The 13,569-nt window shown below is 39.9% G+C and overlaps 1 protein-coding gene across 4 annotated transcripts in view; it reads right to left on the bottom strand.

Moving 5' to 3' along the window:
* FAM114A1 (family with sequence similarity 114 member A1) overlaps positions 1-13,569 on the bottom strand; it is a 65,905-nt gene that overhangs the window by 29,381 nt on the left and 22,955 nt on the right. For 3 of the 4 annotated variants that reach the window (XM_079919389.1, XM_079919392.1, XM_079919391.1), the window contains 3 exons: positions 4,585-4,698; positions 4,359-4,465; positions 1,241-1,375 (listed from right to left, as the gene is read on the bottom strand). In XM_079919389.1, coding sequence (XP_079775515.1) covers positions 1,241-1,375; positions 4,359-4,465; positions 4,585-4,698 — 356 coding nt within the window. The remainder of the gene's footprint in view (positions 1-1,240; positions 1,376-4,358; positions 4,466-4,584; positions 4,699-13,569) is intronic. The other variant, XM_079919390.1, reaches the window with a different exon arrangement.

The following is a 13,569-nucleotide window of genomic DNA, read 5'->3' as shown; positions in this document are numbered from 1 at the left end:
AGAGCAAGTTCAGTATTAGAGTTTTGTATTTGGAAAATAAGATAAACATTATTTTTAATTTTACTGACTACTGTAAGTAAGCAAAACATAGATTAAATTCTTCATACCATATTTCTCAAGGAGGAACACTTTAGAGCTGGAAGTATGAGGGGAGAAGTCTAACCTTGCACATAGTAAGAGAAATATAAATTAAAATTCCAATGAGATACCATTTCTACCTATCATCTTGATACATAAAAAAGACAATGACCACAACTAACATTCTTGGGTGCTAACTATGAGTCAGGTTGTATTCTAACTCATTTCATCCTCACAACAAAGCTATCAGTAGGTATTGATGTTCCCAGTGTACAGATGAGTACTCTGAGGCACAGAAGGGTTAAGTCGTCTGCTCAAGGTCATGTAGCTAGAACGTGGTAGAGCTGGAATATAATCGTAATATAGACTGAATGTTTGTGTCTCCCCAAAATTCTTATGTTGACACATAATCCCCAGTGTGATGATATTTGGAGGTGTGGTCTTGGGGAGGTGATTAGGTCATGAGGGTGGAACCCTTACGAACAGGATTCATGTCCTTATAAAAGAGACCCAGAGAGCTCCTTTGCCTTCTTCTAACATGCGAAGAAACTGTGTGAAAACGTCTGTCTATGAATCAGAAAGCAGGCCCTTACCAGACACTGAATCTGCTGCTATTCTGATCTTGAACTTCCCAGACTCCAGAAGTTTGAGAAATAACTGTTTGTTGTTTATAAGCTCCCCAGTCTGCAGTATTCTGTTATAGCAGCCCGAATGGACTAAGACAAATGGCATCAATGGAATCATCCTTAAGAAATTATTAAGTATAATTTGTACTTAATAAAGCAAGGTACAAAGGAGCATGGTTAGTATGCTAACATTTGGTTGAAAAAGTTTGTATGTATATATATATGTGCACATGTATATATATGTATATGTTTAGCTACATCTATCTATATAGTCATATCTATATCCATATCTATAGCTATATCTAAATCTGTCTGTATAATGTCTCTGATAGAATCCGTAAGAAGTTGTTAACAATGGTTGTCTCCCATGATGTGTGGCTGGGGAAAGGCGTGTATTAGAAACTCAATTTTCACTCCCTGATATTTTGTGTCATTTGAATTTGACATGTGCTTTAAAACATCTATTTAAACAGGTAAATAAAAATGTATTCACTTTATTGACTGAAAGAACGAATCACAAAAGTACATAATCCCACCTGAGATAAGGAAACGGTTCTCTCCATGAGTGTCTTGGTCCGCTTAAAACCTGGGTCACTTTCTGCAAGGACGTTCATAGTTTTCTTGCCAATGAATTCCAGAGCATCAAGACCACCTGTTAAGACGCTTTTACCCTGCCAATGAGATAATTGCATGAGATTAGGTTTTCATGTTTTGCTGTTCCGAGGCAGTCAGCACCTCCTAGACTGCACTATCTTCAAATATGAAAAGCAATATAAAGTCACAGTTTTTTCTCATCAGATGTATCATCCATTTAATCCTATTTTCTTTTCCGTGGAAGAGCGTATGTCATATAACTTTGTAGGACATGCAATGTTATTAAATAAGGATGCTTAAGAAAACCAAAGCACATTAGGGATTAATTTTATTGGCTGTGTGTATGAATAGATATGTTCCTAAGACAAAAAATTAATAGGTGACCCAATTGCTGTTTTTGTTTGAAAAAATTTTAACCCAAGTAGCAGAATCATTTGGAACAGTCTATAAAAATGTCAAATACTCTTGCCAGTTTAGGGAATTCTTTAATATAGGGCCCTAGAGTGTAGGACCCTCAGGCTGTTTCAGTGGCTCTTGCATACTTTCAGAAAGTAGCAATAACCGCCTATAATTAGTATTTTCATGAAATAAGACAGGTTGATTCCATGTGCTTCTGGCTTTAGAAATTGTTCTATTATGTAGTTAACCACTGCAAATTCCTTTGCCAGTCACTGTTTCTCTTTCTAAAAAAAAGAGTAAAACAACCAAGATTTACTCATATAAACTGTACATACAAACAGAACTGCTTACATTTCTTTGCAACATCTTCTTTGCCTATACCCCAACTATACAATTACAATATGCATATATCTGTGTTTTTTCTCACCTTACATGAGTTTGCATAGGTTATATTTTATTATTACATTATTATTATTATTATTTTTTTGTGGTACGCCGGCCTCTCACTGTTGCGGCCTCTCCCGTTGCAGAGCACAGGCTCCGGATGCGCAGGCTCAGCGGCCATGGCTCACGGGCCCAGCCGCTCCGCAGCATGTGGGATCCTCCCGGACCGGGGCACGGTGTCCCCTGCATCGGCAGGCGGACTCTCAACCACTGCGCCACCAGGGAAGCCCTACATTATTCTTTATATGCATTATCCATTTTCATAATTATCACTTCAACAGCAATATTTGATTTCACTGATTAATATGCTTTATTAGTCATCTCCATCTTGAACATTTAGACTGTTTTCCGATTTGGGAGCCAATCAATAATCACACTACAAAACAGATTATTATTATCATTATTTTTGGCGGTACGCGGGCCTCTCACTGTTGTGGCCTCTCCCGTTGCGGAGCACAGGCTCCGGACGCGCAGGCTCAGCGGCCATGGTTCACGGGCCCAGCCGCTCCGCGGCATGTGGGATCTTGCCAGACCGGGGCACGAACCCGCGTCCCCCACATCGGCAGGCAGACTCTCAACCACTGCGCCACCAGGGAAGCCCCAAAACAGATTTTTAAATGCACATATTTTGGGAGGACTAGGGGATATCAGCAATTCACACTTTTGCATAATTTGATTTACTTTCTCCTAACATCCTGTGAGGGATTACTTCAGTAGAGAATAAGATGGGAGAAGGAAGGATGAAGGGACTTTGAGTAAGGGCAGACTTGGTGGGGGAGTGTCTGGAGCTTGGGTAAAGGGAGAACCGGAAGGTTGGAGAGCGCACAGAAAGGAATGTGAGGATGCTGAGAACAAACTCAGAGGGCCCTGCCTCGTAGCTCAGGGAGACCATGGATTTACTTCCTTTTTTTTTTTCTTTTCTTTTTTTTTGGCCGTGCCTTTGTAGCATGAGGCATGTGGGATCTTAGTTCCCTGACCAGGGATCAAACTCTCTTCCCTTGCATTGGGAGCGTGCAGTCTTAGCCACTAGACCACCAGGGAAGTCCCCACGAATTCACTTCTTACGCCAGAGGTAATGAAAGTGCTCTGTCCCATCCCCAGCCCTACAACCCTCCCCACACACCTGCCGTGGGCACACTGGACTTGTACTGCTATCCGACTCCTAAAACATACTTGCTGACCCCCCTTCTCCTTGCTTAGTCTAGAGGACCTCAAGTATCAAGGAAAGGAACAGTCATTTCCTATTTCTGGCATACCCTGACCTGAAGTCTGGCTAAGACACCCCCATACGTGTGTCCACAGCCCCCTCTTCTTCCCATACAGCATTGCATTTGATAACTGTTAAGTTGCCTCCACCTTCCAGGATGTTATGCCCTCTTCCAGCTTATGCTCAGCATCTAGCATAGCTCTTGGGATATAATGAAAGCTAATTACCTTTTTTTTTAAATGAATGAATGAATAAATTGGATGTGAGCCATATTTCTTAAAAAACTAGTTATTTGGTTTCACATAGCAGAAAGTAAATCTTTTCCTTCTGATCCTGAAGACCAGCTAACTGCCTTATCTCAGTTGGGGTGCATCCCCCTTTTTTCATTATTCATTAGTGTTTTGTTGTCAATAACAAGCTTCTTAAGCTTCTTTAAAAGGAAGGGGCCTGGGAAGGAGGGATGTGTATTAGGGCTATTCAAGGAAAGAGGAGAGTGGGAATTGGGAGGTAGGGATGGAGGAAGAATGTTGGTCTTAGTTATCTGGAAACACTTTAGTAACATGTTGGGGAATGTTCCTGATTCTTTACTGATATATATATATATATATATATATATATATATATATACCTGAATCACTTTATAATTTTTCAAATTGAAGGTTAAGAAACATAGAGCATCTCAGAAAAACAGCTCTAAGAAAGAGCCCTCTCTCCCCGCAAGCAGAGGCTGTCCTTGCAGCCATTGGAAAGGACACTGTTATATCAGACTGAACAATGTTCCTTCTAAGCAGCTCCCTTCTTTTAAACATAAAATATATTTCATTTTGTTCTTATCATTTTGGTTCCAAGGTCACGCCTACTCCGTGGGAGAAAGCATAACAAAATCATAATCCAAAGTTATGAGCAAGACCATCTTTTCTCTGATGTATCTAGGTCACTGGTAAATAGAAATATCAAAAAAAGGCACTGGCAGACCTCAGGGAAAACAGAGGAAGCAGCCAACGACTCACTGTGTTCTGAACCGCATTGGTGATGGCTGACAGCATGCCCCGAGACCCCGATGAAGGAGAAGTGGGCGGGCTTTCTGCAGGCCTCTGATCTGCGGCTGCAACTGCTACTAAAGAGAAAAACACCCTTTTAGAGTTCGTTTTGCTGATATGAACTTGGAACTCTATTAGTGCACGTGGTGTAATGCAGCCCAAGTCCAAGAAATCCCCAAATAAATGCGCCACTCACTGTGAGGGATTTCATTTGCAGTATCAGGTTGGGCCCCTTCGGAAGAGGCAGAATTCACACTATGAATCCGGAGGGTGGCCCCTGCTTTTTCCTTGACCGCTGTCAACCCATGACCTGTCAGGAAATAAAATATGGCTCATAGATACAATAGAAGCCCACGGTCTGCAGGTTCCACAGCTCATCTCCCAGAGCTCTTCTTGTAAGCTGTAGGTGTATATCCTGACTGTGAGAGAACGTGGTGATTAACAGCACAGACTTTGCGAGCCCTCAGATGTGGGTTCCAGTTCGAGCTCAGTTTCACCATCACCCAGCTGGGTGACTTTTGAGAAGTTACCACCTCTCTGTGACTCAATTTCTCCACTGTGTTGTTGTGAGGAGCAAATAAGTGCGTGTACAGGGCTCCCAGATGCTTTATTAGTCCCTCTTACTTCTCACACTATCTAACTAGCAACCTGGGGTTTCCAACCCAAGGTATTATCTGTGAATGGTATCCCTGTCTTACCCTCTTTCCTCTTTTCTAAGCTTCTCAAGGCAGGTACGTGTCATTCATTTTTTGATTCCTTGTAGGCCTATCCTATTGTAGGTACTCAATTACTACTTGTTGAATAGAAATCAGCTGAGCCTTAACAAAGTGTCAGTCATTCCTTTAGTATGGTCTGTATGTGTGAGAGCAGGGTCTGGAGATGACATGTCATGATCCAAAGGCAAGCCAGTGGGAAAACCAGAAAGGGCACTCAACAGCTCTGATAGTTATCTTAAGCAGTAACAGTCCAAACACAAGATGTAAGAATAGTCGGCCAGGATGAGGGGCACTGATTTTACTCTATCTGAGCCGGGACAATCCCTATAATTCCCTGGAGCCCAGCACAGTGTGCATTCAATATCAATAACTGTTTAGTGAATACAGAGCTGACCTTCTCATTCACTACCCCCGCCCCGCCACTGACACATACACACAAACAAACTTTGGCTTGACAGAGAAATAGCTCTGTCTACATTTTATTTTGGAGCCATTTTTTTCTCCTTAGAAAACTAATAGTCTAGTGATGTCCTAAGTTGCTGTTTGAATTCTTGGAGAAGCAGCCTGGGCTGCCATCGTCACAGCACTCACCTCCCCCTTAGTGCTCGGGGAGAAAATGAAAGATTCACTCAGGACCCTAGGCAACCTCAGGATGTTAAAACCCAAGGCAGCAGCAATATTAATATCTGGGGGAAAAAGGCCCAAGTCACAGCAGGATTTGAGAGCCAAAGAGAACCATCTAGTTGTAGAGGGCACCATTCAAATGACTGACCGTCCATCTCCTGAATAAGAGAAAGACATGGATGAACCCCAAACCCAAAGAGTCATATTTCATCAATCGTAAGCTTGCTTATCAGAGGGGTCTTAACTTAATCACGGCACCGAAATTTGCCAAACTGATAGAGGACTAATTAAATCCAGTGGGAATCACCTGTTATTATACACTATCTAGAAAACACTGAAACTTAGGAAACAATATTTACAATGTTTACAACATTAATTACATACAGAAACATATGACTATATTCATGTGTAGATCATTAGACACAGTCCAAATTCATTACTGAGTTACTATTTTTGTTTGTTTGTTTGTTTTGTTTTTTTTGTGGTACGCGGGCCTCTCAGTGTTGTGGCCTCTCCCGTTGCAGAGCACAGGCTCCGGACGTGCAGGCTCAGCAGCCACGGCTCACGGGCCTAGCCGCTCCGTGGCAGGTGGGATCTTCCTGGACCGGGGCACGAACCCGTGTCCCCTGCATCGGCAGGCAGACTCTCAACCACTGCACCACCAGGGAAGCCTTATTGAGTTACTTTTAAAAAAAGATGCACTATAACTGCTAAAAGTAAGACTTGATTCTCTCTAGCTTCCAATTAATTCAAAGCATTTCAACGGAAACTCACTGAAGTTTCAGTAACACATGTAAATTATGGGATATAATTATCTAACTTTATTATATACTGAGCTCATATTCCTCGACATCCTTTAAAAGCACAAATATTTTCAAAAAGGAAATAATGTACATCCAAATCTCCATCCATGATTCTCATTTAGATTTCTGAGAGCTAAAATCAAGGGATAAATGAGTTTCAGAAGGCTGGTAGGCATCTGCTATATCTTCTTTGTGTAAACTGTACAAGAGAGATGATTCCATATCCTTCCCTGAGACCATTCAGGGTTTAATGAACTTCACTGTCATTACCTCCTCTTTCACCTCCTCCATCCCTTTGCAGGTTAGAGCCATGTCTGAATCTTTTCCCGGGGAAGAACAGCTTCTCACCATCTCAGCTTCTCACAAATGACTGTGGATATGTATGCACTACCTGCCTCTAGAAAAATCGCTTTGTTTCTGGAAGGAAATATCATTTTACGTGTATAATAAGTAGAATGTGTCTTTTTAACAGACATGACAATAGGCTGCTACTCCACCTACACACACACACACACACACACACACACACACACACACATATACACACAAACATACACACACTATTGAGGTATCATGGATGTACAAGGATTTGCACATATTTAAGATTCCTCCAATTATATTTTCTAATTAACAGTTCTTTTTTTCTGAGTTCTTCTGTTAGTGAAAGTACATCTTTAACTACATTCTACTAGAAATATAAAGCTATGGTTTTTCATAGCTAAGGTTTAGACTCTATGCCACACCCTACTTTGAAGAATAACTTCTAAAATTTTACTTAGTGTGACATCTAGTGCCCAGACAAGGAAGTAATTATACGGAGCCACTGCTGCCTTTTGACTGAGAGCGATTCATTCTCAGAGATACTGGTTTTGTTCTACCAATAACAGAGAAAAACAACCAATATGAATAGTACTACAGGGTGTAGTTCATGGATTCATTTCTTCACATGTCATCATGAACCCTAAGTATCCCCAAGAAATGAACCCATCCAAATTCTATCGTTCTAAAGACGGAATATCCTCTACTCTTTGACTTACTGCAGTAAAAAGGTGAGTACTGCAAAGAAAGTAAGATAATACATGCCGTGATACTGTATCATTTAAAAACAAATGTTAAATGATTGGCTGGTGTTTAATTTATCATCCATACTCTAGTGGAAAACACCCTAAACTTAGGAGTCAGGAGTCTTGTGGAGGAATTTTGGTTCCATCAGTTATTAGCCATGTGGTCTTGGTGACCTTTCTGAGTCTCTGCTGCTGTGTCTTCTCTGAAAGGAGGTTTATAACATCTACCTCCCAGGGTTTTATAAGGTCACTGAGAAGAAATATGTGAAACCTTTGGTACTGGTCAACATTATTGAGCACTTACTATGTCCCAGGCACTGGACTAAATATTTTCAGTGTAGTAAATTATCTTATTTAATCTTTTCATTATGAAGTAAGAGATACTATTATGCCCATTTCACGATTGAGAAAACTGAGACCTGGTGATGTGAAATTACTTGCTGAAGGTCCCCAAACCAATAAGTGGCAGAGGCAGGATTTGAACCCCATATTTCTGACTCTAAAACTCACTTGCTCAATCACTATATTATGTTAAGAAAGTCTTACATGCCGTTTGTAGTTGATTAAACGTCATTTTAGTCCCATTTCTATAACTCCTTGGAGATCAGATACTTAATCAGGAGCTTCTTCATCTTTAAAATATTGGTTTATGTTAAAATTAGCTTGAGTTACCTTACCTTGACCAAACAGCCAGGTGAAGGTCACCCCTGCAGTGAAACCTTCCTCTAACCCTGGCCCTCCCAGCTGTGCCTTGGGTTGGTACAGCTTAATGTTTTTAGGATCATCCCTGTGCTGTGCAGGCACGGATCCCAAGACACTGTGTGGTGCTGTCTTCTACCTCCAGTTTAATTTTTTCTCAAAAATTTTTTACCAACCTCGCTTCTTGTTGAGAAGATCAAAACCCCATTGAAGGGAGGTCTCCCCTCTCTCTGGAGGATGAAAATAATCTGTTATTGGTGGGAGGGTCTCTCTGACCAAGTGGTAACTTAGGGGAGCAAGAGTAGTTCTACACAGCACCCTGGATGACTGGGTAGCCTTATGGGTACTTTCTGCTGGTCCCTTATGATAAAGGACCCCCCAGGAGGGCAGCAGCTAACTTGTTCAGAGGGTTCTCCCCTTTTAGATTGCTTTAATCTTTAATATAACGTTTCCTTCTTTTTCATTTCATTTCTTTCTTTTTCTTTTTAAAAGGTGGATATATAGAAAAGAAACTTTAAAAAAATCCCATAATCTCATTTCTCTATATGGTTGATTTCTAAAAATAAACATTTATTAGGTTAATCTATATCAAGGTACTGTGAGAGTTCATTATAACATTTTTGCAATTCTTCTGTAGGTCTGAATATTTTTCAAAATAAAACTTTTAATTAAAGTGATAAAAAATGTAAAATTAAATAAATAAGTAAAAATAAACATTTATAATGTTAGCAAAATCAGAGTATAGAAACAGACAACAGAAGGTGGGCCAGCCTCTTTCTCCCTAAACAGCGCCTATTGACCTAACAGTCAATACAGTCTATGAGCTTACAGGGGCCTATGGAATGATTTAAGACCTGAAAAGAAGTATTGGTTCTAAAAGACAAAAAAGAAAATTTGTAAATTAGAAATTAAATAATATTTACTTAAATGTGTTCAAAAATGTAATACTTGGTCAACTGGTCAACTATAGTTCAAGTAAATTCAACTCTTCCACAGTTATATACAAATTACATATTTAATGAGGGATGTGGGTGCATTTTATTATATTTGTTGTGATATGAGAGGGACTTCCAAAAGGAGAGGGCTCTTAAAAGACTTAAAGGGGCCCTGCCTTCCTTCCAGTCCCACCCCCTACACCCCATTTCCTTCTAAGGATAACAAGTCTGATTTGTTTCTTGTTGATTCCTTTCAGGGAAAAGTTCTGAAAAGCACATCCCTACATATAAGTGTCTTGGACCCGGCTTCACCATATACAGTGGAGGTCTCAGCATGTGTAGGTGGTGGTGGAGGCTGTGTGTGCTGCCTGGGAGCCCAGTGCTCCTTCACCCCTGCTGACAGCTAGCTCTCAGCTAAACGCCTCCCTTTGAAATGCCCTTCACCAAAGGGAATTGGCTCCTTCAAGACTGTACTGTAATGACTGGTCAGTGGGGAAGTTGGTGATACAAAAGCCTGGTCCTGTGCCTTATGCCCTGGGACAGCTCTGAAGAGTCAGCCCAACCCCCAAGCTCCCTGTGGGATGGGCTGTGGCCTCTGACGCAACTGCATTGCAGCCCAGTTCTTGCAAGGCTTGCTCCTGAGGGTCCTTCCTAATAAAACTCCAGGACACTCATCCCTGCCTCAGTTTCTCCCCGGGCATCCGACCTAGGACACTGATCTACCTCATTCTTTTTAATGGTTGCATAGAATCAGAATTCCACTGAATGGTTCTGTCATGTTTAACATTCTCTGTGGATGGATACTTGGGTTGTTTCCAGTTTCTCATATATGCCTGGTGAACTCCCTCAGCTCTTTCAGGTCTCTGCTCAAATACCATTTCATTAAGATCTACCCCACACCACCTTTTTTAAAAGCTTAACCTGTACTCCTGACACTACCTTACATTTTTCATAGACTTAACACTTTATAACCCTCTCTATAATCTTCCTACTCATTATGTGTATTGTTTATTTTTTAATTTTTAAAAATTTTAATTTTTTTGGAGTATAGTTGATTTACAATGTTGTGTTAGTTTCAGGTGTACAGCAAAGTGATTCAGTTATAAATATGCATATAATCATTCTTTTTTAGATTCTCTTCTCATATAGGTTATCCCAGAATATTGAATAGAGTTCCCTGTGCTATACAGTAGAATATTGAATAGAGTTCCCTGTGCTATACAGTAGGTCCTTGTTGGTTATCTATCTTATATATAGTAGCGTGTGTACGTTCACTCCAAGCTCCTGATTTATCCCTCCCCCCAACATTTCCCCTTTGGTAACCATAACTTTGTTTTTGATATCTGTAAGCCTGTTTCTGTTTTGCAAACAAGTTCGTTTCAGCCTTTTTAAAAATTAGATTCCACATATGAGTGCTATCATAAGATATTTGTCTTTGTTTGACTTACTTCACTTAGTATGATAATCTCTAGGTCCATCCATGTTGCTGCAAATGACATTATTCCATTCTCTTTCATGGCTGAGTAATATTCCATTATATAAATATATACCACATCTTCTTTATCTATTCCTCTGTCAATAGACATTTAGGTTCCTTCCATGTCTTGGCTATTGTAAATAGTGCTGCAATGAACATTGGGGTGCATGTATCCTTTCGAATTATGGTTTTTTTCTGGGTATATAACCAGGAGTGGGATTGCTGGATGTGTATTGTTTATTGTCTGCATCCTTCCACAAGTCTGTAAACTCTACTACAAGGTCTTCATCTTGTTTACTCACTGCTTTACCTCAAGTGCCTAGAACAGGGCCTGGTAAGATATGTATTTGCTGAGTGAATTCCATATTGAACATATACATTAATGAACTTTTGCAAAGAATCAACAGTGGAACTGCTAGACAGAGGACACATGCATCTAAAATTTTATAGATAGTGTTAATTGTTCTTCTGAAGGTTGTGCCAATTTCTACTCTTCTTTGGGTGAATTTTTGAGAAATAGAACCATTTAAAAATATTGGCTGTAAAACCGATAGCTAGTGGGAAGCAGCCGCATAGCACAGGGAGATCAGCTCTGTGCTTTGTGACCACCTAGAGGGGTGGGATAGGGAGGGTGGGAGGGAGGGAGACACAAGAAGGAGGAGATATGGGGATATATGTATATGTATAGCTGATTCACTTTGTTAATACAGCAGAAACTAACACACCATTGTAAAGCAATTATACTCCAATAAAGGTGTTAAAATAAATAAAAATAAAAATATTGGCTGCATTTCAGACTCTACTATCAATGAATTCAAGATATTATAGTTGTGAGAAGTAGTTATTTAGAAAAACACATAGATGGTGTTGCTGTGCTCAACTAAAGCCAACTTCAGGGCAGCAGAACCTGCAGCCAATCAACCTCCCTTTTGGAAAAGTCTTCTCTCTCCGTAATGATGGTTGATGCCCACTCTGTAATCAGATACTCACTTCTCTTTAGGTTCAAAATTGACAAGAAGAGTTTCTCAACTCATAGTGTTTGCCTTGCCATCACATAGGAATTCATTAACTTATTCATAGATTGTAAAGGATTGTGAACAAACTCCAAGCATTAATCCTATTATCTTTTGTATCAATGATCCTTGAGAATTTTCACATCATCAGCAATGCTACCTTCAAAAATAAACCCATGTGATATTGATACTGAAATACCTAGTTAAGAGTTCTTACTGTAGTATCATTCTGACAAGTTTGCCGTTCTCTGTGATAAAAAGACATTGTCATTATTTCTGACAGTGCTGGTAGAAGACTTTCATTAAAATGTGCTGAAGGAAAAAATTGTGTAACTCAGGAGAGGATGGGGAAGGAGAACAATGGTAACTCTGAAAAGGTAAATATGCAGATCAGATCTCCCTCCCCCCCCTCAGGTGCTCTTATACAAGGTGTTGAGCTCATAAAACTGTCAAAACTAGAATTTTAAATAAACATGTAGGTCATTTGTAGTATCTGGAAATAAGTTGATCTAGTCTACTGTAGAATTTTTACCTTGGTATATTTGTATATATCTCAGCATTGTTGACTTTCATTTTGATTACTGGTCCATCACTTAACTTAGCAATATATTCTATGATTAAGTCAGGTCTCTAAGGTGCTTGTGGGAAATCACATCTGGTTCTCACAACAGTACTTTGAAATTATCATCAAAATTGCTTTTTCTTTTTTTTTACATTTTCCTTTCCCACTCAGGTTTCTTCCTGGATCTTAAATAACAACCGTTTTCGTTGTATCTTACGAACTTGTCCAAAGGCATGAATGGCAGCTGATCAAGTCTTCTTAGAATGTGATAATAGCATGGCTGTCAACGAAACTAATGCAGGAGATATGGCTTCTCCAAAAACAATTGTTGGCTGAGAAATGTTGGATTTTATATAAGCATTGGAAAGGTTGCTTTTTCTCATTTTCCCTTAACCTTGGGGGTCAAAGTAGTGAGGCAAAAGATAAAATATAAAAATACAGTGTAGCAAAAAGTCAATCAATTTTCTATATTTTTCTACTTAGCACAGTGGTTACAAATATCTTTCTCCTGCTATATACAGCCACAAACTATGGAATCATCATATTCTGGAAGTTGGAGGGAATCTTAGAATTTCTCAAGTTCTTCCACCCATACTTTCCCAAGTAAGGAGCTGAGTCTGGAGAGGTTCAGTGCATAGTGTAGCTAGGTAGTGACAATTCTTTGTGATCACAAGTTAGTAGCAGTTGGGACCGGGTCTCAGGTCTTATGACTTCTGATACAGTGTTCTTTCCAGGACAGAATCATCTTCTAAATCTTTCCATTCTCCAGTTACTCTCCTGCCAACTCTAAACAGTTCTAATGATTGTGACTGCAGTTTTTCAACAACTGTAAGAAGTATTGGTTTCTGTTTCTAGTGCTCAATTGACAGCTCTGAGTTTTGTTATAGATGCTGTCTTGCATAGAATTCCATCTGCAACTGGAATTACCCCGGGGGTATCATGAGGTTTCTGAGTGGGAATTAATTGCAATAGAATATATGGTTATTTTCTTTCTTTACTTTCCACAGGCAATTTATAAACCTTCAAGAGCTTGTCTGCTGCTGTGAGTGCTCTGTTTTCCAATAAGTTTTTTCACCCTGTGATAATAAACTGTTAATGCTGCAAAGCCCTGGATGGATATTATTTGCCTGTACATAATGGAAGGTCTGCCTTGCTTGCCTCTCTCAATCCAAAGATAGTAGCTCAAGATAGACCACAACCCAGGACGGTGCCCATAACTTTTTCAAGCTTCTGTAAACAGGTGGTTGAACCCTATTCTAACCGTCTATTTCAGGCTGTGAGCCTGGCT

Source organism: Stenella coeruleoalba (genome assembly GCF_951394435.1).
Source record: "Stenella coeruleoalba genome assembly, chromosome: 4".
Taxonomy (NCBI): Eukaryota; Metazoa; Chordata; class Mammalia; order Artiodactyla; family Delphinidae; genus Stenella; species Stenella coeruleoalba.
This window is presented reverse-complemented; position numbering and strand designations above follow the sequence as displayed.